The sequence below is a fragment of the Apium graveolens genome, chromosome 8 (genome assembly GCF_009905375.1).
Source record: "Apium graveolens cultivar Ventura chromosome 8, ASM990537v1, whole genome shotgun sequence".
Taxonomy (NCBI): Eukaryota; Viridiplantae; Streptophyta; class Magnoliopsida; order Apiales; family Apiaceae; genus Apium; species Apium graveolens.
Genome location: NC_133654.1, coordinates 243517044 through 243541184, shown reverse-complemented (window position 1 = coordinate 243541184; position 24141 = coordinate 243517044). Strand labels below are relative to the sequence as shown.

Here is a 24141-nt window from a genome sequence, read left to right as displayed (position 1 = left end):
TTTGTAGCATTTAACTCTTTGTTTATAGTGCAACAATGTTGTATATATTCTGAATGCATTATTGTCTCTGTCTTGTCTTTCTGTAGTTCGAAGGACTTTGGGTATCACACAGAATGACTTCATTGTCCGAAGCAGATGTTTATGTGACATTACCTAGATTCTCTGTTCTGGATAAACGTCCGGATACAAAACCAGAGATGCGGTTGATGCTTGGATCATGTGCAGATATTTCAAAACAGACTTCAAGCCGAAGTTCAATGTTTTCTATTAATGAAGGAGGCTTCAAAAGACTAGACTCTAAAACATCAGACAACGTGAATCTACCCAATTCGACCATGTTCATGATGGATTATAGATGGCGGACATCATCCCAGTTATTTGTGATTCGTGTTCAGCAGCCCCAGGTGCTTGTTGTTCCTGATTTTCTTATTGCTGTTGGTGAGTTTTTAGTACCTGGTCTTGGTGCTATTACTGGCAAGGAGGAAATGATGGATCCTAAAAATGACCCAATTGGTAAAAAAAGTGGAATAGTATTATTGGATCCACTTTACAAACAGAGAGAGGATGTAGTAAACCTTTCTGCAAATTTTCGGCTTATTGCCGATGCACCTTCAGTGAACAAATATACATATGATGGTTGTGGAAAAACTATACGTTTAATTGAAGAAAAAGAAACCAAGGAACTTCACTCACCAGGTTTTGGGCCTATTATTATCGTTGGACGTGGCAAGAGTTTACGATTTGTAAATGTGAAAATTGAGGTACCTAGTTATTCAGATATCTTCCCTATCACCTTACTATCTTTAATTTCTTCTGCAATGTTATCGCTCTGATCATTCACAAGAGAATGAGCTATTTATCAGTGTGAACATGAAACCTTCAGTTTTACCGACTTGTAAGTATGTATAATATTATTTATGGGTTTGTTATTGGTTCGTAATTTTATTGTAAGATTGGGCGTGCCACCAATGTTCTAGATTAGTATGTGCACATTACTCAATTTTTTAATTCTTATTCAGTTTTGTAGTTGGTATATCTTTTGTTTAGTTGTCTGGTGTCCTGATTTTGATCCCTTCTTTGTGCATATTTCAGAATGGTTTCCTTTTGAGGAAGTATGCATATTTGAGTAATGAGAGCAGCTACACTGTTCTTCCCGAAGATGGTGTTGAAATTTCATCTTTGGAAGATAATTTTTCCAGCGATGTTGAAGGGGGTATGGGCATCATGGAAGAATCATTGCATACCTCTGTATCTACTGAAAATGTGGAAAATGACCCCAGCAAGATTCAAAGTTTTAGTTTTGAGGCCCAGGTAAACAATTATCTAGCTCAACTGAGCAGCAGATGAAAGAATACCTTCCGTGTCTAATTTCAGCGTCATATACTCTATTATGTATCTGATTTTGATTATAATGTATTTTATTTAATTTGTCAACTTGGTCTCTTATTAGCCTAACTGGGTCACATGTTTCCAGGTGGTTTCTCCAGAGTTTACATTCTATGACAGCAGTAAATCTTCATTGGATGATTCCACAAATGGTGAAAAGCTTCTGCGAGCAAAACTTGACTTCAGTTTCATGTGAGACTTATTCTCCGGCATGCACCTCCATTGTTGTCTTTTACTAACTATTATTTCAGTTTCATGTGAGACTTATTCTCCGGCATGCACCTCCATTGTTGTCTTTTACTAACTATTATTTTCCTGAAACTTATTTTCCATTTTTTATTGAAGACCTGAAGCATTTTATTTATTTAAAAAAATAAATAGATTGAGCCTTTCATCGTAAGTTGCTGCCGAAGTATTGTAGTAAAAAGTGAACAGTTGTAGCTGCTTTATTCTTTAGTAGTTTAAGATATGTATTGTCATATTTTGGTGAAATTGGACATGAATAGCTTTTGATACTTAGGTATACAATGTAGGGATGTAGAAGCTAGTAGGGTCGAATTTATAATTATTTGTGCGAGATGATTTCAGCAATGCTTTGTTTCTTGTTTTGTGTTTTTGCTTTTGTCTTAAGACCTGTGGATCCCAGCAGGTATATGTAAATTAAAACTTGAGTTCTTTGGAAATTTAGTGAAGAAAAAAAAATATTTGTTTGATAAGATTTACGATGATTGTAATAGCTTGCACGATTAAAATGCTTTTTTGGAGTTGTGTTTGAATCTGTTTTGTCTCTAAATCCTATTTTGATCAAATTATGTCCTGCTGTGTCATTTTACATCAATGTATAGCTTCCCCGTAAAATCTTACAGAACTATGTGTCATCTGAATGTTTTAATGCAGATCTGAGTGTATGTTTCATTTGTGAGTGTAGTAAAGTCTCTTTTATTGTGTTGAGGTTTAATTGGTAAGTGTACTAAAGTCTCTTTTAACGTGTTCAATTTTTAAAATTTTCTTTTATGTGTATTGGTCTGTATTCTCTTTGATGTTACATTTGAATGACACCGGGCATGTCTTTTCGTGACATCAAATTGCAACTTGACTTGCAAGTTTCATAAGTTAAATATAAGTGATTGTATCTATTTTTGGGTGAGGAATAAAGCCTAATATTGGCATTGTATCTGATGATCTTTTTCTCTTTTTGACATGCACAAAGTAAGATTAAACGGGTATTTCTCATGATTTTGCAAGCAGCACCCTAGCGGCTTTGGTGAGATAGACAAGTGTAATATTTTTTTTGTGTCTTCTACGAGAAGTTTACATGTTGCACATAGTATGCATTCTTTTAGCTGCAACGGAGTTAACGGAGTTCAAAAACTCTTCTTTAGAGAAAGTGGGTCTTTTAGGCTTTGTGATCCATAGCTTAGTGCCATTGATGTCTATGTGTAGATTTTCTTTGGTATATATATATATATATATATATAAAATATTACTTGGAAAAATCTGAGTTAAGTGGTCTACATGTTAAGTGCAAAGTCATTCCAGAAAGTGGGGAGCATAATGTAATTTGTATGATCCGTTGAAGTGAATGCTAGTTTACTACTAGATTCCAGGTGGTCATGTACTTTGTTTTTGTCAGAAGTACTTTCATGTTCACTCTTATGACTGGAACTTAGATATATGGCTATGTTTCAGTGTAATGCTTTTCCTATGTATTCACAATCGACCTTTTGCTTTATAGAGAACATATATGCACTTTTTATATAGATTTATATTGCTAATTTGGATCTCAATATGAGCATTAAATTATTTTGTTTAATTGTTGATTTTGATTAAAAAAGTTTGTATTGATCCTTAATGTTTATTATTGTGTGCTCTGGTCTACATATACTACAGATTATATAAAATTAATCTGTAATGACTATAGCCTGTCCATTTAAATAGGTATGCATCAAAGGAAAATGATATTTGGATTAGAGCCCTTTTTAAAGATCTAACTGTGGAGGCTGGTTCTGGGCTTGTCATTCTGGATCCAGTGGACATCTCCGGAGGATATACTTCTGTAAAGGATAAAACAAATATATCTGTGATATCCACGGACATGTATGTCCATCTTTCTTTAAGTGTTATATCCCTTGTTCTTAATCTTCAAAATCAAGCAGCTGCAGCATTACAATATGGGAATGCAGATCTTCTGTCTCCTTGTACTCGCTTTGATCAAATATGGGTGTCGCCAAAAGGTTACTTTCCTATGATTTTCCACATAAATTGCATCATCAATATGTTTTACCAATATCAATTTGCTTTTTTGTTCTGTAATTTCATTCAAGTCTTTTTTCAGTTAATTGTGTTGACTAGAATTGCCTATCTTTTTAGGTACAACAAATGGGGACCTAAATAATCTCACCTTTTGGAGACCTCGGGCTCCCTCAAACTATGTTGTACTGGGAGATTGTGTGACATCAAGGTAAAGCTATTTGTATCTTTGACAGCCCTATTTTGTGTTGATGTTTGAGGGATCAAATTATAATATTTCAGTATTTTAATAGTAAATCTCCGCTTCACTATTTCGTTTCAGTATAATTCTCTTGCTACTCTCTCTATTTTATGTTTTTTTTTTTTTTTGGTTATTATTTTTATTAGGCCTAAAGTGTTTCTGTGTACCTCTATTAATGGTTGTATAATATATGAAAATCATTTTACGATGGATAAAACTTACTATTTAATACATTCTTCAGGCCAATTCCTCCTTCATACGCAGTAATGGCTGTGAGCAGTACATATGGACGTGTGAGAAAACCTCTCAGGTTTGAGCTTTTAGGATTATTCTCTGCCATCCAGGGAGGTGAAAGCTTAGAGGGCAGTTCTGATACTAATGGTGACTGCTCTATTTGGATACCTATACCTCCTCAGGGATATACAGCGTTAGGGTGTGTTGCACATAGAGGAAGGCAACCACCACCTACTCACATTGTTCATTGTGTACGATCTGATCTTGTGACATCAGCTAGATATTCCGAGTGTATATTCTGTATATCTGCAAATCAGTCTTTCTTATCTGGATTCAGCATCTGGCATTTAGACAATGTTGTTGGATCCTTCTATGCCCATCCTTCAACTGATTTCCCTCCCATTAACATTTGTTGTGATCTAAATCAACTCGTTCTATTAAATTCAAGTCAAGCTCATATATCTTACGAGAAATCTTCCTTTGATTTGGCTTTTGGGCATGACTATGAATATGGGAAACCGAATAGCCAGAGTGCAAATTCATCAAGATGGGACATAGTTAAATCAATCTCGAGAGGAACTAGTTATATTTCGACTTCCGACTTTGAGAGAATATGGTGGGACAAGGACGGTGATGTCGGGGGACCAGTTTCCATCTGGCGGCCCATGCGACGTCCCGGTTATGCTATTCTTGGTGACTGCCTAGTTGAAGGGTTGGAACTATTTTATATTGTTTTGTTTTTGTATTTCTCACAATAATTCATATCAAATAATGCAATTACTCTTAACCTTCTCAGTTTTGAACCACCTGCTCTGGGTATAATTTTTAAAGTTGGTGATCCTGAAATCTCTGCAAAGCCAGTTCAATTCACTCAAGTTGCTCATATTGCAAAAAAAGGTGTGGATGATGCTTTTTTGTGGTACCCGATTGCTCCCCCTGGCTATGCTTCAATTGGATGCGTCGTTTCAAGAACAGAAGAAGCACCAGCTTTGGATTCATTTTGCTGTCCAAGAATAGATCTTGTTAGCCAAGCCAACTTTCATGAGACCCCTGTATTACGATCTTTAAGTGCTAGAGGATCTCAGTGCTGGAGTTTATGGAAAGTGGATAATCAGGTCAGAGTACTGTTTTGGGAGACTGATGGTTCAGATCGTCGAGTAAATTAGCTATTCATATATAGTATTTACTCGAAGCATTATCACTCGTAGATATTGCAATAATTATATGACCATTGTTCTTTGCTGATGCTTTCTGTTACATGTAGGTTATAATCCTCACTCTATACTTAGCACCTATTGGGTTTAATTATGTTTGAACTTATCTATGTAGGCTTACACTTTCCTTGCAAGCTCTGACATGAAAAGGCCTTCTGGTCGGCTGGCCTTTACTGTTGGTGATACTGTTAGACCTAAGACACAAGACAACATAAATGGTGAGATGAAATTGAGATGTTTGTCTGTGACAGTTTTGGACAGCTTATGTGGCACGGTATGTGTTTTGCATAATTTTTTTTTCTTTTTGTCTTCAGTATTGTAGTTACTTTACCATCTATATTAGGCATTCACTTACAAGTTTGATTCTTTTCAGATGACACCACTTTTTGATGTTACGATTTCTAATATCAAGCTTGCAACACATGGTCGACTAGAGGCATTGAATGCTGTACTTATCTCTTCTACAGCTGCGTCGACTTTCAACACGCAGTTAGAAACTTGGGAGCCACTAGTGGAGCCGTTTGATGGAATATTTAAGTAAACCATCTTTCATTTTGTTTTTATTTGTTAAACTTGTTGAACAACTTGTTTTTATGTTTAACTTCTTTTTTGTAAAATAATCTGATCCTGTCGATATATTGATTTGGTAACTTTTATATTTGGAGGTTCGAAACATATGGTGTGGATGCGCATTCAACATCAAAATTTGGTAAAAGAGCACGTGTTGCTGCAACCACTACGCTGAATATAAATCTTAGTACAGCAAATCTCAATATGTTCTTGGAATCGGTCATATCATGGAGAAGACAGCGGGAATTTGAACACAAAGCAATCGAACTAAATGAGGTTAAAACTTCTATCTTGGTTATCCATAATATGTCCACTGGAGTGTTCTTTTGCTAACATTGTTTAGTTTTGTAATCATTTTCATATCGCTGCAGGAACAGCATCTTCGTGGAGATGATTCCAATTTCTCTGCATTGGATGAGGAAGATCTTCAAACTGTTATAATTGAAAATAAACTGGGTTGTGATGTTTATCTAAAAAAGGCCGAGCAGGGGCCAGATGCAGTGAGATTATTGTGTCCTGATGATTCTGTTTCTCTGTGGATTCCACCTCCAAGGTACACTGACCGATTAAATGTTGCTGATGAGACACGGGAAGCCCGCTGCTACGCTGCTGTGCAAATAATCAAAGCCAAGGTTCTGATAATTTTTTTTAATGTTTTATGTATGTAGTTATCTATTCTATATTATTAAAGACGAAGAAGTAGAAGTTCCGTTGGTACTTTGGTTGGTTGGTGTAAATACGTACTGTTATACACAAACACTGCATAAATGAGTTTTAACCAGATTATAATTCTATACAATTCCATCCCAAAATTAAAATTCTATACAAATCTGCACCTGCGCACCCATTTGTATTGAATACTATATTCATTTATACTATCTATACTATATTATTAAAGAAGAAAGATTAGAAGTTTCGCTGGTACTTTGGTTGGCTGGTATGGTCACGTATAGTTATATACAAAGTTACAAACACTGCATAAATGAGTATGACCAAATTATAATTCTATGCAAATCCACCCCCAAATTATGATTCTATATAATTCTGCGCGCACGAACACTTACATTTAATCAGAGACTATATTCATCTATACTACTTTAAACCATAAAGAGAATCCAACCCATATACTTATATAAAATAATTAATTTGCTTAAATATAATAATGTGTATATACATTTTATTGTAAGTATTTAAACTATTATTAGAAAACATAAATAAAAAAAATTATATAATGTTAAAAGAGTAATAACTAATAATAACCTTAAAAGAGACTTGAATTTCTCCACTTTCGCAGGATTTGCCTATTATGGATGATGGAAACGGTCACAAATTTTTCTGTGCTTTGCGCCTCGTTGTTGATAGTCAAGAGACAAATCAGCGGAAACTTCCTCAGAGTGCAAGGACTAGATGTGTTAAACCTTTAGTTTCACGGAGCAATGGTGTTGATGAAGGCACTGCTTGCTGGAATGAACTTTTCATATTTGAAGTTCCTCGGAAGGTAATAAAAAGGCCATTTATCAATGGATCTTTTGGACTTCTATATTTCCTTAAGTAATTTGGTGCATGGAGTCTAATATACAATTCATAGACTTTATATTTTTGGTAGAAAAAATATTGTTATTGAAGCTCTGCTAACCCTAGGCACATATTACGTACATTAGGTGCAAAAGCTTGTTAATACTTAAGTTTCTATTCTAGGGATTTCTACAGAGTGAATATGTTATTGCAAATTTGATAATTTTCCAACAACCTTCTCTCCTCAAAAGTTAATCTTACATAAAAGGCCACTGAAAAGTTGTAAAATTGTATCCCTGAGAAAGCACTATAATCGTTTTATGGCACAATCAATGTGCACAAAAAATATGCTAATAAACAAAAATTCAGAGATAACATCGTGTCAACCGGATTCCTAGATGGAATACTGCCAGAAGAAAACTCCCAATGCTTCTGAAGATATCTCATAATAAATGAACTAAAGGATATTTTAGTAATGGTAGAAGATGATAATTCTCAAAATGAAGGTGTACATGTAGCATGTGTATATATTAGGAAATTCCTGGTGACTATTGGATGACAAATCCATATTTCACATACTAATATATATATATATAAGTAGTGAATCAGATATTGTGCCCGTTTGGGAAATCTTAAAATAAGTAACTTATGACTTAAAATGATTAAGTGCGAAATAAGTGATAAGTTGATAAATACTTATAAGTTCTATAAGTGTTTGGATAAATTTACTTATAAGTCAGAATTTTTTTTACTTAAATGAATTAAAACAAATAATTATTAAATATAATTATCTTAGTTCATGAATCTTAAATTAGAAAATATTTAAAAATTTATATTTTAAAATCAAAACTTTAGAAAAAAGTGAAAAAATGAAAATAAGTTGGAAAAAAGTACGTCACTGCCAACTTTCAACTTATCAGCTTATAAGTTGTAAATTCAGCTTATAAGTTGGGTCGATAAACACTCGTCGATAAGCTGTTAAGGGCTTATAAGTCATAAGTGGCTTATAAGTAGCGTGCCAAACAGGCCCATCATGTCAAATCTCTGTCAAAAATACCACATTTGACATTGGCCGGCCAATTATACCCTTCAAATAAGCTTTTATCAAATGCATAATAAAAAAAAAGTTTTCAAACCTGATTGATGTAAGCCGCCTGAACTAACATTCTACCATTTACCACTCGTTACATGGACATTGCATGAACTACATACAAAATAATATTAAAAATATTTGAAAAACTTAAACAACACTTGATATTACGTTTTTAACAATTAAACATAATTTAAAAATATGTTTTTATTAATATTTTATATTTTTATACTTTTTTTTGTTTTAAAAATAAAAAATTTATTTTTAAAAAATTTAAGCGTGAAACCTAATATAACAATTTTTAATATTTTATGGTTCAACAATTTTCCTTTTGATCTAGAGCCTAAACCCTAATTTAATCTAGGGTTAAGGGCCTAAACCCTTAACCATAGTAACCAAACTCTAATTTTAATTTTGGCACTTAATTAATTTTTTTTTAATATTTTAGGGTTCAACAATTCTCAATTTGGGTTTTGAAAATATTAAAAATCTTAGTAAACAAACTTTAATTTAATTTTGAAACCTAATTAAAAGTTTTTAATATTTTAGGGTTCAATAATTTTTCATTTGAGTTTTAAAAATATTAAAAACTATAAATATAATACGCACATGAGATATGCATATTAAAATTACCCACTCTGCCAATGCTTAGTAGACTCTGTAACCTATCCTCCACATGCGTAACTTGTACTTTTTATTAAAAAAAAACAAAAAATAGACATAATATGCATTCGTGAAATGCATAACAGGTGTTACCTATGTTAGGAATGTGTAATAGGAGGGTAGAAATGGCCAACTTTCGCTGACGCCGGTATTCTTGTCTATCTCCTGCAAAAAAGGGGTACTTATGTCCTTCACCCGGGTTCTGCAACAAAATTCTCATGAGAGTCTATTTAAAATTTAGGGTTCTACTGCAGAATTTGCCTTATTTATTGTATTAATTAAGGTTCTGCAGTAGAATTCTCTTTCTTCAGTAGTATAAATGTGCTATTTACAATTCTGTAGTATTAATGTACTATTTACGTAGACTTAGGGTGTATAACTTTGCCTTATTTGTAATATTAATTAGGGTTCTGCAGCAGAATTCGCTAAACATTGCACATGCAAAATGTCGTGTTTATGTATTATATTCTGCAAACATTTTTAAGCATACGCAACGATGCAAAAAGCTTTAGGGTTCTGCAGGAGAATTCTCCTTATATGGTAATGGTTCTAAGGTTATATCTTAAGGATTAGTTCTCTCTTGAGCGCGGCCCAATGGTAATATTCATAAATTATTAGTCACTATTTATATAGTTATGGAAGTATAGTACTATTGGAAGCAGTTTTCTTTGTATTAGGAAATTACTGTGCTTCCAAGTGGTAGGACATCTATGCAAACTCTTTGAATTCTCATTATTGATAAGATTATAAATATTTTGAATTGATGAATATTTGATAAATCTAAGGATTGATTTGTGTCTCTACAAATTCTCCGGGGAGATATGTTGTCCTTTATTTTTAATTCTATTCTTATCTCCGCCCTAGAACATCATTCCTAGTTTGTTGGGAAGTTCTTGAAATCATTGTCTTGACAAGGTCTTAGCTAACACTTAACTGCAATCTTTTAGGAACATACATTATTATCTTGATCAAGTTTTTATGAAATGTTGGTCGATTTTACATGCTTAGTGTACCAGATTTCGAACTATGCTAACTGCTTGATTTCCACAAAGCATCATTCTAGGTTTTGATGTCATCCTCAATTCTTCGAGGATTCTTATAGCCATCACCATTTGGTTTGTGCTACCTTGTAATTGGTCTGTCGATCTACATGTCACCAAATTACACCATACATTTCTAAAGTACGTTTAAAAGTTGATCACTTTATAAAGACCTTAGTCACCCTTCCAGCTTAGCGTCCGTGCATAGCTTAGTACCATTGTTGAAGTGTTGGGAACTGATCTCTATTGATGGAATGATCAGGTGTTTCATTGGCAAGAACGATTCAGCGGTGTTATATAATTAATCATAAGACAGAGAATGTTATTAGCTTAGACCTATTGTTGTCGATTGAATACTCTGGTTCTATTATGCTTTTAATGTTTATCTAAACTTGTGTTGGTATAATTATTTTTTTAACAAATAGTTTAATCTCCGACAGTAAGAAATCTGAATATAGAACTTATAAATCTTTTCTTGTAAATGATTAAGGGTCTGGCAAAGTTGGAAGTGGAGGTGACAAACCTAGCTGCTAAAGCAGGAAAAGGTACTTGTTCCTTGTCAGTGTACCTTTATAATAATACTTTGTGATTGATGTTGCATTAACTTTTTTCATAGCACAAGGACAAGGTCATTGTTTTACATGTGTTAAAATTTTGTAGGTGAAGTTGTGGGTGCATCTTCACTTTCCATTGGACATGGTGCAAAAACGCTAAAGAAGATGGCTTCAGTAAAAATGCTGCATCAAGTGTTCGAATTTCAAAATATTGCAGCATACCCTCTCAAAATTGCAGTAAGTCAAGCTAGAGCATAGTTGTATCTGCATGCTCACAAGTGTACATGTTGTATTATAGATACGTTTTGTTCAGATGTTAATTTTCTTTTTTTCTTTGGCACTGTTATTTCTTGTTTGTGCACAGGCTTCGTCCAGTAGTGATGATATCCGTTCTCGTAGTAGCCTTCTTGCTTCAACCTCTTATTTTGAGATTGCTAATATTCAGACTGAAGTAGAAGAAGGAAGCCATGTAGATAGAGATATAGGTTTCTCGTTAGGTCTTTCCCCAAAAGGTTCATGGGAGAGTTTTCGCTCATTCCTTCCATTGTCTATAATTACTAAAACATTAAGCGGTGATTATTTTGCTGCTGACGTAATCTTAAAAAATGGTAAGAAACATGCAGTTTTAAGAAGTCTGGTTACAATTTGGAATGATTCTGATATTAAAGTGGAAGCATCAATTCGTCATGCATCAATTATTCACAGTCACAACCTCTCAGAAGACATTGTTTTTAATGCTCTAAATTCCGGTTCTTCTTTTGTCTTGCCCTGGAAAAGTATGTCAAAAGGTTCTGATTACTGTTTACTACTTCGTCCTTGCACTGATGGTACTCAACCTCCTTACTCATGGGGAAATCTAGTTAATATCGGGTATGCATTAGGAAAAGACCAACAGTCCGGTGAATCAGGTTCACTTTCTAGACAAAATATCGTGAATCGTGGCAATCAAAGACCCACTTCATCATTCAATCTCAGTCAACTTGAGAAGACTGATGTGTTATTCTGTTCGGGTACCCCCAGCAGTGATCAGTTCTGGCTCAGTGTCAGCACAGATGCATCAGCTCTTCATACAGAGCATAATATCCCGGTGTATGATTGGAAAATATCTGTAAACTCTCCCCTGAAGTTGGAGAATCGGCTTCCTTGTCCAGCTCGATTCGTAGTCTGGGAAAAGTCAAATAATGGGAAACATATTGAGCGGCAACGAGGCTTTATATCATCCCGTGGAACTGTAAATGTACATTCTGCTGATGTCCAAAAATTGATATACGTTACATTGTTCATGCAGGGAGGGTGGTCTTTGGAAAAGGTATTATTTCTATGGAAATCATCCTCTGTAGTTATAAGTTGAGATTATGGAATTTATATTGATTGTGAAAGCCTTCTCATGATCTTTCGCTACAGGACCCTGTTCTTATATTGGATTTATCTTCTAATAGTCATGTCTCATCATTTTGGATGGTTCGCCAGCAGGGAAGAAGGTCTGTTTTATTGTATTCATGTCCTTTCATCCTGCAGCATTTAATTAGAGCACCACGCACGAGGAACCGTAATAATGGGATTACACACACTTGCGTGCACATGTACACACACACACACACTTGTTTAAAAGCATATTAAATTATGTGTCAAAGTAGCTTTCTTTTCAACTAAAAATTAATATTGTGTATGTTCAGTAGTCCCTCATCTCTTTAGCTGAGACTGAAATCATATTTTATGCAACTGCAGTATGCATTGGTCTTCTGTTCTTGTTACTGCTCAATATATAAGGCAGGCATTGACTTTCTTATTTTAAATTTCCCCATATATTTTCTACTAGCTTAGAACCCGTGCGATGCACGGATTTTTTTAAATGATATGATTTGATAATAATTATATATATTCATATATTGTATACATTCGTGATATTTTTAGAAAAAAAAGGTATTTTAATAAGAAAATATAAAGAAGATAACGTGTTTTAGCTGAAAAATATTTGGTTAGTTATTAGTAATTATAGTGTAATTATTTTACTTTGGTAAATAGAATTGCCTCTGTTATTTTTGGAAAAGGAGGGAGTTTTGTTAGAAAAAATATAGAAGGTAATGTGTTTTAGCTGAAAAGGTAATTCCTTGGATATTAGTAAATAATAATATTATTGTTTTATATTATTACATAGGACTGCCCGTGATAATTCTCGAAAAAAAGGCGTTTTAGTTGAGAAAAATAGAAAAGATAACTTATTTTAATTAAAAAGGTAATTGCCCGGCTTAGCAAAAAAAGGGTAATTGCCCGTGATATTTTTGTAAACTGTGGCATTATCTGCAAGTCTGCTCGAATTTGCAGCAGTACATTGATAAATAAGAAAAAACATAGAGCAGTATATATGGATCGGTTTTTCTAGTGTGTGCCCCTGGGCACATGCTAAGCGTGGAAATTTATAAGTTTAACTCATTTTGATTGGCTACTATTTTCTAATAATGGTGGACCCTCTGCATGCACAAAAACTATACCAATCGAGATGAGCTAAACTTATAAATTTTCGCGTTTAGTATGTGCCCATGGGCACACACTAGACAAACCCTATATGGATAAACGCAAACAAACATGGACTCATGGAATGTGTTAAGACTTAGGAGTGTATGTAGAAATAGTATTGTCAGTGTAGTTAAAAGATGGAAAGCAGATGAATGCATCTGTCTGCCTTAATGTAATTTCATTGCCACTTAATTGCCAGATGCTGTCTTGAGGTTTTAAATACGGCCTGCAGATACAGTAATACGCGACTCCCACAGCTACAAGGTTTCATTAATCTCAAGTCTTAATAGGAAAGTAAGGAATCTGAATGAATATACTTTCCTAGGGTAACGTACTGTATTCATCATCTTCTATTAGCTGTAGTGAAACTTGGTAACGTACAGTGTTCATCATTTTTTATAGCTATAGTGAAACTTGACATTACATAGCGCAGATAGGGAAGGGGTGCATGCACAAAATTAGTTAAAATAAGATACTAGGATACTTTAATTAGTGTTATTTATGTGAATAGTAATGATAAATAACGCAAAACTGTTACTAAAATAGTTACAAATTGACATGGCATAAAAAGTGGTAGAATTAAATTCATGGGCGCATACGTATATACGCGGGATCCCATATTATTACAAGAAAGGTCAACATTTTATAATACTCCCTCCAGTTATGAAAATTTTTGATTTATTCATAAGAGAGGCCTTTCTCGAGGGTTGTGAGACCCCCATATTCGACCAATTGCCGCTATAACCTTGAATGCTATTAATAGATTCCGCAGCAATAGTCCCTCGGACTCGGAACCATCTAATAGTCAAAACAAGACATCTTTATTTGGCTGAATTCTGTAGTATATTATGATTATTGGAATATTTGGAGGACAAGGGCCTTGCCCTAAGCTCCTTGTTATAGCAATGGTGGGAAACAATCGAAAAGATGTAGAAACGGAAAATCCTAGCATATTGTCTTCATTGATTTTAATACAATCAGACTATCGTCTTCATTGATTTTAATGCAGGAGATTGCGTGTAAGCATTGAGCGTGACATGGGAGGAAGTATAGCTGCTCCAAAAACTATAAGATTTTTTGTTCCTTACTGGATTAGTAATGATTCATCTCTGGCTTTAGCATACCAAGTGGTGGAAATAGAACCTTTGGAGGCTTCAGACGTGGATTCCCGTCAAATCTCTAAAAAAATGAAGTCTGGGACAGGATCCTTTAGAAGTCCCAAAATCTCTGCAGACAAGATTTTTTCTGGCTCGAAGAAAAACCTACAAGTACTTGAAGTGATTGAAGACACTAGTCCGACACCTAGTATGCTATCTCCGCAAGAATATGTGGGTCGTGGTGGTGTTATGTTCTCATCTCGTAATGATGGATATCTGTCTCCACGGGTGGGAATTGCTGTTTCCATACGAAATTCTGAAAATTACAGTCCTGGAATATCTCTTCTTGATCTGGAGAAAAAGGTGTTATCGATAAAAACTTGTACAACACTGAAATACTTATCTGGTGTTTGCTCTGTCTTGGAATATCCTCTAACCTTGTGCATTCATGGGTATTTACTTATTTCAGCAACGAGTTGATGTGAGAGCTTATAATTCGGATGGATCTTACTACAATCTTTCAGCTGTATTACACATGACCTCAGATAGAACAAAGGTTTAAATGCTAATCAATCCTTTTTTTATGGCAGTAATCCTTAGGATCTTCGATAACTTTTTCTGTCTTAAAAGTGTAGATTGACTATTGCGGGACTTAGTTTTGATGACCTAGTTTGAATTTGATTTATATCAGAAATTATTTATCGTATATATAACTTAATCAATTAGTATGACATGTCTTTCTCTCCTGAGGATTAATAAAATGTACAAGAAATGCATAAAAAGTTATTGGAGGTTGGTTTGCGAGATTTCTAAACTCTCCAGTTATAGGTGTTATGGAATAGAGTTGAAGGCAATATAAGGCACTATATCCTGGACTTGAATTTAAAGTTTATCCTTCTGAGGCACCAATTTATAACAAGAACAGCCTGGTGCAGACAGGGGACCAAGTGGACTTGGGCAAGCAATAGAGTAGGAAATAACCAAACTTATAACAAAGAAGCAATAGTGCTATAGAACATGGAGTGGTTCTTAGAGTATACTAGGATGGGTGCTTATTCAATCATGTATTTGTAAATGGGGTTGACTTTCAAGTTTTTGTTCGTTTCATGCTTGTCATTAGAGGAGTATTTTATTGTTGCTATGCAGATTGGGCAAAAATTGGTTTAAGTGCTTCTACTACACTGTATGATAGGTTGTACTTTCCTCTAGTCTAGTGTTTATCATTTATAGAGCACATCTTAGAAACTTATTTCGTAGAGGTAGACGGATTGTAGGTATATAAGTTTAATGTTATGACTGTTTTTAGGAAATAAAGGGAAATATTTGTTTTAGTAACTTAAAAAAGATAAAAATAATAATTTTTATTTTTTTGAAGTAATAATAATTTAATTGTACTTGCAACATCTCCAACTGTATAAGATTATTAGCTTAGAGGGTGGTAGATTGTTTTTATGAGATGCTTGCTTGTAGTAATTAAATTGTCTACTTCCTTTATCTGTTTTTAAATATATCTATTTGTCCATAGAAATCGCAAAAGACCTGCTTTATACTGTCACTCCATCTTTGTCTATGAAAATAGTTCTCGCTAGATATAAAATCACGGAAGAACTGCTTTATACTGTCACATTTCTATTTGCTGATGATTAATTCGTACTGTATGATTTACTGGTGCAGGTTATTCATTTTCAGCAACAAACCCTGTTCATTAATAGGGCTGGCTGCAGTATATGTCTTCAGCAGTGTGATACTCAGTCATTGCAATGGATACATCCAACTGATCCTCCAATACAGCTTGGATGGCAATCTCTTCCAAAGACTGAGATGTTGAGAGTATGTGCTGAGAAGCTAAAAACCAGATCTGTGTTGTGTAAATTGTGATATAAGAATTACTTCATGTGCTAATTTCAATTGATCTTTCATCCAATTATTTCGGTTTTACTCTTATTAGTTGTGTGGGCTTTAGTTGGTAAATTTTCTCACTTGATTGTCTACTTGTTCAGTTGAGAATTGATGGATACAACTGGAGTACACCATTTAGTGTTGGAACTGAAGGTGTTATGTGTATATCTTTGAAAAGAGTACCACCAAGCGATCCAGCGCAGTTAAGGGTAGAAGTTAGAAGTGGTACAATGAATTCACACTATGAAGTTATATTTCGACCCAATTCATTTTCAAGTCCTTACAGGTGTGCAATTGTAAAATTCTCTGAAAATTTTGACTTAAGCTTGCCTTGGTTAACAGGTCCTGCCTTTTTATGCATTGTACTTTCGATGTTGTATGAGATACTTATCTAGCATAGTTCATCCATATTCTCATAAATATTTTTCATTTTAATATTATAGTGTTTGGATCAAATGATAGCTAAACTGATAACCACTAGAATTCAGTACATATATAACTGATGTTCAACATACTGCATTTATCGATTTTTATTCGATGACAACGGTCCATATTGTGCTTCATGGATGGCTCTATCTTCTTAGATCAATGTGTGATTTAAAGGCTGCCTCAAATATCTCATATTGGCACAGAGTTGAGAAGTTTATTTTGGAAAGTCTTTATTACTAATAATAATTGTTGCTTTTCCGATATACTCAGAGCACTCTGTGGCTTTGTGCATGTGCCTTTGACACTTACATGAATAAGGTCATGTGAGTATTCACTAGGAAGTACTTATCATTTAATTTACTAATATATTTGTTGATATTTGATATATCCATGGCTGGCTTCTGCATTTAAAAATATGTTGTGGCAGGATTAATAGGAAACTTATATATTTACAGGATCGAAAATCATTCTTTGTGTTTTCCGATCCGGTATCAGCAAGTGGATGGTCCCAGTAGTTCATGGAAGTCTCTTTTACCTAATTCATCTACTTCCTTTTTATGGGAAGATCTAGGGAGACCACGACAGTTGGAACTCCTGGTAGATGGTAATGACTGTTCAAAATCTTTGAAGTACAGCATTGATGAAATTTCCGATCATTATCCCATTTTTGTGAATAAAGAACCTACAAGAGCTCTGCGCATTAACATTATGAGGGAGGATAAAGTATATGTCATCAAGATTAGTGACTGGATGCTAGAGAATGAATCCCAAGCAGCTCTAAGTAGAAGCAATTCTTTTTCTTCATCTTTAATATTGAAAAATTATACTAACCTTCAACAATCAAGACCTACTTCGAACTGTGAATTTCATGTTATTTTCGAGATTTCGGAGCTTGGACTATCCATCATTGATCATACACCAGAAGAGTTATTATATCTTTCCCTGCAGAGTCTTCTGCTGTCGTATTCAACTGGCTTAGATTCTGGGATCAGCAGGTATAATTAATTTATTATCACCAAGACAAGCACTTTGTTTGACATCAATGTTTGGTAGAAATATCTATGGAGTTTGATTAATATGCATTTTTTTCATTTTGGTTTGTCTGGAAAATTAAATGTTCTACATCCATTGTCAAACAAAATCTACGTTCGTTGCAGGTTGAAATTAAGAATGCATGAAATTCAAGTGGATAATCAGTTACCTTTGACTCCAACACCCGTTCTTTTTAGACCACAAAGAGTTGGAGATGAGACTGATTACGTCCTGAAATTTTCAATGACACAGCAGTCTAATGGATCGCTAGATTTATGCGTGTATCCATATATTGGCTTTCAAGTATGTTAATATTTTTTCTTACAACAAGCTAAGCCAAGTCTGTTCCGAAAATTGAATGTATTTATTTATTAATTTTTTTTACTTTTTCCATACCAGGGACCGGAGAATTCAGCATTTCTGATTAGCATTCATGAACCTATCATTTGGCGCCTTCATGGGATGATCCAGCAGATCAACCTAAGTAGGGTATCTGGAACCGAAACCACTGCTGTTTCAGTTGATCCAGTCATACAAATTAGGTACATATAGTGTGTAATGAAACATATATTTTTAGATAATTTTTTTACTTAAACATCATCTAGATAACATCATAACATAACAGTGCCTTCAATTTCTCGGAACTGCGCTTGAAAGTCTCCATGGCTATGTCACCAACTCAGCGTCCAGTTGGTGTTCTTGGGTTTTGGGCATCCTTGATGACTGCACTTGGAAACACCGAAAATATGCCAGTAAGCTATTAATTCTTCTTTAATATTCATGTGAAGTTATGTATTTCACTTACATACTTACATTACGTTTTGAATCTTAAATTGTATCTGAGCAAAATGTATTATAATATTTTTTAGATGCATGTCTTGTTAATGATAGAGAAAAACAATAAACATGTAAACACCACAATCAAACTCACTGGTCTCCGTATATTTATATCAACAGTTTCTAACAATATTATTAAATCTAATTGTAACAGATGTGGCCGAACCCTTCTAGCACCAAAAAGACATTAATGTTACGTAAAATATTAACAGCCTGAATATATGGTGTCATTACAAGTTCTAAGTAAATACAAAGGACTTTGTCACAGTAAAAGGCAGAAGAAAAATTAATGTTACAGATGTTATTATGTCATAATTTTGCATAGCAAGCCCCTTGGCCATTCAATTTCTACGTGATTCCTATATAAGTTATATAGTCTTATTGCTGTTTGATGATTTAAAGTATCATTATTATATTACTTCTTTGAGCACGGTTTTGGAGAATTACAAATGTCATGGTGTAAAGTGTTTTTTTATGCAATACAGATTCGAATAAATCAAAGGTTCCTGGAGAATATATGCATGAGGCAAAGCGTTCTCATAAGTAATGCTATCTCCAATGTCAAGAAAGATCTTCTGAGCCAGCCTCTTCAACTGCTGTCAGGTGTTGACATACTGGGCAATGCAAGTAGTGCACTCGGGCATATGAGCAAAGGTGTTGCAGCTCTATCTATGGATAAGAAATTCATCCAAAATCGGCAGAAACAAGTATGAAAACAATTCTCATTTTTCAACTTTATTTATTAGAAATGTAGTTTTAAGCTCAAAATAAACTCCACTTTTAATTGTCAAATTAGCTTCTGCGGGGAAAGGATTCCACCTATAAGTTGTCAGATTGGCTTCCGTGGAGTACGAATCTTGTATAATTTTTCTTTCTCATACTATGGAGTAGTTATACCTCAATTGTAGGGCGCCGCTGTAAAATAAGCTTTGCAAAACCTACACCTAAAACACTAGCGAATCAGCCAATATTCCCAAACAGAAACTACACCAATCTGGCTCCACCTCCGCGCATCATCACCTACAGCAAACAATATCTATCAGTTTATTAAAAGCGCTATTAAGTAATTATATTTGCATTTTAGAAGTCTAGTAAGTTAAAATAATGTGTGTATGACGCAAAGGCTGGAATTCTGTTACTTTTAATTATGAACTCTCGGTCAAATTTTTATGTCGTCTGTTGAATTTTTAAAGTTAAATGATTCGGTGAGAATGTAGAGTGAAAGACCATGTATATGTAATTCAGATATATTTCTAGTGATTAAAATATGGTAAAAATAATCAAAACAAAGTATTATAAAGTACCTGATACCATATAGTTTGTTAGGGTTAAGCAGGTCTTGATTGGCTTAGGCCAATCATTTGTATCAGCGAGAGCTTTTAAGATACACAATAGCTCTCTTTCAATAAGAAAAAAAAACTGGAGTAGGAAATTGTGTGGAAGTCAGAAAAGGACAAGGGAATCTGTCCTTTCGGTCATACGTTCATACGTTGGACTGCACAAGGATATGTCCGTATTTCCAGACTAAGCATTCCTAGATTATCAACAGAAAGAAATAGTTATCTCGTCTGCCACCAAGAAAATTTTACCCCAAGTCATGATGTAAGAGCCTTCCCTTGATCTAAACGTTTGTCGTAAGTTGTTGATCGGCAATGTTTTCTTCTGACCTAAAATACAACTTAATTCTGTCTATATTCACTTAATTATAGGATTTTCAGAAGACATTTCTTGTATAAGTATTTTAAGGAAAAAAAAATTCTTAAACTTTTTCTTTATGCTGGTATATCTTGAAGCTTTATAATTACAGTATAGCATTTAAATTAAATCTTTTGTTTTTAATATGGATCTACGATTTTATCTCTGCATTGAGTCTGACCTAAAGTCTTTAAGCCTTTGACATTATGGATCTTCATATGTGCCTTATTTATGCTCAAGTCAAGTGCTTAAGGTCGTGCAATGGATACTAGTCATCTTTTATAGTTTATATTATGCTTTTGAATGATACATTATTACATTATTTCAGTAGAAGTGACATATCTTTGTCAATGATATCTGTAACTAACAGAGCATATTGTTGTTTGTCAGGATAGCAAAGGTGTGGAAGACTTTGGTGATGTTATAAGAGAAGGGGGTGGGGCCTTAGCAAAGGGATTTTTCCGAGGTTTTACTGGAATTCTAACAAAACCCCTTGAAGGTGCAAAAGCTTCCGGTGTAGAGGGGTTTGTTCAAGGTGTTGGAAAAGGAATAATAGGTGCAGCTGCGCAACCTGTCAGTGGAGTTCTGGATCTGTTGTCGAAAACCACTGAAGGTGCAAATGCTGTAAGGATAAAAATAGCGTCTGCTATTGCTTCAGAAGATCAACTACTCCGCAGGAGACTTCCCCGAGTAATTGGTGGTGATAATTTGCTTAGACCATATGATGCCTACAAAGCTCAGGGACAGGTATTTTATTTTTTGAGAATAAGGATTCAAACATTCCCCCTCCCCACACAAACAAACATGTTTTCAACCCTTCGACATACTGGAAGGGGAGAAAACGATACCTCATAATTGGTGGCTGATTATCATATATTGATGGTTAAAGCTGTGATTCCTATGTTATCTTCTACTGACCTCAAAGTGTACCCATTAAATTCATGTTTTCTACTTCAGCTAAAATTCTTAATGCAATATTTCTAATTGTGCTTGTCATCAGCACTTGCAAGTATAGAAAGGGAACCACCACAAGAAGTATTAATGCCAGGTCATAATTATTTTTCATATGAACGCATCCGTCACTTAAGGTTATTTGGGAGCTAGGTTATGACACATTCGTCTTCACACTTCTTACATAAAACCAGTCGGTCAATGAAGGTCTTCATTTTAAAAGTGACAGTGACTAACGAATGGCTGGTAAATGTAAAACGTTTGTATGATGATGTAATCCGCCAAGTAAATATTGTACTTGTGCACCTATCTTTTAGTCCTGATTCCTGAAACTCCATCCTCTGCTCTTTAGTACCTAAAGTAAAAGTATTTGGTGATATTACTCGATAACATGATATTGTAAAGTGTTCTACAGTAGGCCATGGTTGCTTTAAAATCATGTAGAATATTATGCTCCAGCTAATTATACATGTCTGTATTTATGGTTTTGTAGCATACAAATAATCTGACTTCAGCTTGCCAACTTGCATATAACTACTGAAAACACTGTATGGGATATTTTCTGTTGATTTAGTTAATCAAAGTCAAGTTAATTGAATCGAAAGTCTACACTAATCTACTTGTTATTGTTATCTGCGCAAAGGTGATACTGCAACTAGCGGAATCTGTATCTTTCTTACGCCAAGTCGACTTGTTTAAAGTGCGGGGGAAATTTGCCTTGTCAGATGCATATGAAGATCATTTTTTGCTCCCCAAAGAAAAATATCTACTTGTCACACATAGAAGGATCATACTTTTGCAAGTGAGCCTGTTTAACTCAAAAACATTGCTGTATCTAACTATTGGGCTCTGCTTGAACTAAGAAGTATATATTTGTCGTTTTCAGAAATCATCTAGCATTATTGGGCAAAAGAAGTTTGACCCTGTGAGAGATCCGTGTTCTGTTTTGTGGGATGTCCTGTGGGATAATTTGATGACAATGGAGTTAACCCATGGAAAGAAAGACCTTCCAGATTCATTACCTTCACGGGTCATCCTGTATTTAAAAACTAGATCACTAGATCCTAAGGACCAAGTTCGCATTATTAAGTGCAACTGTAATTCTAATCAAGCTTTAAAGGTTTATACTTCAGTTGAACAAGCAACAAATACATATGGTCCAAACCAGTCAAAGGTTGGTATTGTAATTTTTCTGTGTGCATTACAGTTTGCTACATATTTCAATTTATCTAAAAAAACATACTGCGCTTAATGCTCCTTTCAGTAGTGACTTCCAGTGATGATAAGCGTGTATGCAGTTCTTTGTTTATACTCAGAGATGAGTCTTTGTTACTGGGTGATGAATGTATTACTAAATTTTAAAGCTATTCAGGATATGCTGAAAAGGAAAGTTGCAAAACCGTACTCGCCCATTGTTGATGCTGCTAATGCTGAAGCAATTCCAAAATATACCTTTGACCTCATGTCTCCACAGCAAATGCCTTCATCCAGTGTTCTCAGTTCAACTTTTGGCAGTGGTGCAAATTAGTTAAGAGAGAGATTTGATTGATGCAATTGAAGTTTGAGCTGTAGCTCAGGATGTCTATCCATACAATTGATTGGAGGAGGTAAGTAATTTTTAGTATTTTATTTTTATTCGAATTATACTGTTTTTTAGCGGAACTCAAAAAAGTGGCATTATATTTTAGAATTGTTAGCTTGCAATTGCATTATTGGTAGCATAAGAATTTTCCTAGTCTACTGTCAAACCTTGCAGCAGTTCCTTGTTCCCAGTTCGCACGATAAATAAATTCTCACTCCATGTAGTTATTGTCTTCATGCCAGCATTCTGTGTCCTTCCATGCAATATACTGGAGATGTTTTAGCTTTTTATATGCTGATTTATTTTTCCACGAACACTAGTCATTTTTTTGCAATCAAATTTGTTTGAACTGCCTGCCATGTATTCTAGTAAGAGAAAATAGACCATGAGTCGTATTTTAAATATAATGTTCAATGTTGCAGAGAGGATACATGGCCTGTGCAGGACATATAGTTGTGGTCTTGTCTGCTAGAAGAGGCACACCTGTTTGTGGAAAGCAATCCCTGAATATAAATTCCTTTTATAAAGGGAAAGGGCTAGGCAGTTTAGCAATCGAGTCTAGCGAGACTGTAGTTGTAGATGCATACTAAATGCATATATATATACACACACACATTAAGACTGCAGCATTTTTTATAAAACAAGTTCAGCAGTAGTTCAAAAAACTGTATAGTTCAAGAAAGTGTATAGATGTCAAATGACATCTTTATGCTTGATGTCTAGTCTAAATTCTGTAAAAAAATTATGCTTATATATAAACCTCTCAAACAAATTATTTAAGGTCGGTAGTTTCATAATGTGGTATACATATGTCTACCGCTCGGATCAAACCAGTTAACCAGAAGTAAGAAACAATATTATAATGTTTTTTCACCTTTTTTTTGGGAAATGAAATAGCATTGCAAATCTTCCAAAATAATGAATCAAATAATTATGAATAAAGGCCCAGACTGTCACTATTTGAGTTAATAATGCCCAAATTGTCACTTTCGGGGAAAAATGTCCAAAATGTCACCTCATAACGGAACATGTCTTCCGTTTTTTTCATGCATGCAAAATAGAACATCGTCTTCCGTTTTTAGTTTTTAAATTTTAATAAAAAATATACAAACGCTACATCGTGTAACGTTTTGCCTCTTATTTTTTTATAATGTAGCAACGTGACTTCAACTTAACGTTTTGAGTGTTTTGTTTTTTTTGTTTTTTTTATTATTTTAAGTTTTTTTTGGTGTATTATATAGGGGTCTGGAAACATCATTTAATGTTACGTTTTTCAATATTTATTTTTATTTAATATTTTTAGAATTTATAAATGATATCATAATTTAACAATTTTTAACATTTA

General features: G+C 34.3%; 1 protein-coding gene across 1 annotated transcript in view; it reads left to right on the top strand.

The window, feature by feature from the left end:
- The window catches only part of LOC141676578 (uncharacterized), a 46409-nt gene extending 22833 nt beyond the window's left edge, over positions 1–23576 (top strand). Inside the window, exons 34-63 of the mRNA XM_074482250.1 lie at positions 87–761; positions 1093–1311; positions 1475–1578; positions 3325–3620; positions 3757–3847; positions 4119–4823; positions 4908–5226; positions 5441–5599; positions 5699–5862; positions 5991–6171; positions 6267–6527; positions 7190–7393; positions 10694–10748; positions 10864–10994; positions 11122–12066; positions 12162–12238; positions 14284–14734; positions 14841–14927; positions 16046–16201; positions 16372–16556; positions 17155–17694; positions 17857–18034; positions 18131–18273; positions 18357–18483; positions 19054–19275; positions 20654–21010; positions 21858–22016; positions 22101–22388; positions 22587–22821; positions 23219–23576. Of these exons, the coding sequence (XP_074338351.1) occupies positions 87–761; positions 1093–1311; positions 1475–1578; positions 3325–3620; positions 3757–3847; positions 4119–4823; positions 4908–5226; positions 5441–5599; positions 5699–5862; positions 5991–6171; positions 6267–6527; positions 7190–7393; positions 10694–10748; positions 10864–10994; positions 11122–12066; positions 12162–12238; positions 14284–14734; positions 14841–14927; positions 16046–16201; positions 16372–16556; positions 17155–17694; positions 17857–18034; positions 18131–18273; positions 18357–18483; positions 19054–19275; positions 20654–21010; positions 21858–22016; positions 22101–22388; positions 22587–22742 (7635 nt within the window). The 3' untranslated portion in view covers positions 22743–22821; positions 23219–23576. The remainder of the gene's footprint in view (positions 1–86; positions 762–1092; positions 1312–1474; positions 1579–3324; positions 3621–3756; positions 3848–4118; positions 4824–4907; positions 5227–5440; positions 5600–5698; positions 5863–5990; positions 6172–6266; positions 6528–7189; positions 7394–10693; positions 10749–10863; positions 10995–11121; positions 12067–12161; positions 12239–14283; positions 14735–14840; positions 14928–16045; positions 16202–16371; positions 16557–17154; positions 17695–17856; positions 18035–18130; positions 18274–18356; positions 18484–19053; positions 19276–20653; positions 21011–21857; positions 22017–22100; positions 22389–22586; positions 22822–23218) is intronic.
- Positions 23577–24141: the final 565 nt, after the last annotated feature.